Source organism: Eimeria mitis, genomic scaffold (assembly GCF_000499745.2).
Source record: "Eimeria mitis Houghton genomic scaffold, Emh_scaff457, whole genome shotgun sequence".
Taxonomy (NCBI): Eukaryota; Apicomplexa; class Conoidasida; order Eucoccidiorida; family Eimeriidae; genus Eimeria; species Eimeria mitis.
This window is the reverse complement of record NW_013572881.1, coordinates 8,389-8,615: the sequence shown is the minus strand read 5'-3', so window position 1 is coordinate 8,615 and position 227 is coordinate 8,389. Positions and strand designations below refer to the sequence as shown.

General features: G+C 55.1%; 1 protein-coding gene across 1 annotated transcript in view; it reads right to left on the bottom strand.

Moving 5' to 3' along the window:
• Nucleotides 1-9: 9 nt before the first annotated feature.
• Nucleotides 10-227, bottom strand: part of EMH_0012990 (uncharacterized protein) — a gene marked incomplete at both ends in the record, with an annotated part of 4,222 nt that continues 4,004 nt past the window's right edge. The window contains one exon of the mRNA XM_013499697.1: nt 10-227. Within this exon, the coding sequence (XP_013355151.1) occupies nt 10-227 (218 nt within the window).

The following is a 227-nucleotide window of genomic DNA, read 5'->3' as shown; positions in this document are numbered from 1 at the left end:
GCACAGGCTTCAGCAGAGCTGCATGCCGAGACAGTTGCTGCTGCTGCTGCTGCTGCTGCTGCTGCTGTTGCTGCTGCTGCTGCTGCTGCCAGTTTGGATGCAGCAAGGCGCTTTTGCGCCTCCTTTCTTTCTTTCTGCTGCTACTGCTGCTGCTCTTGCTGCTGCTGCTCTTGCTGCTGCTGATAGATGGTGTATCTGCTGCAGTGTGTCTATCTCTCTTCCTATTT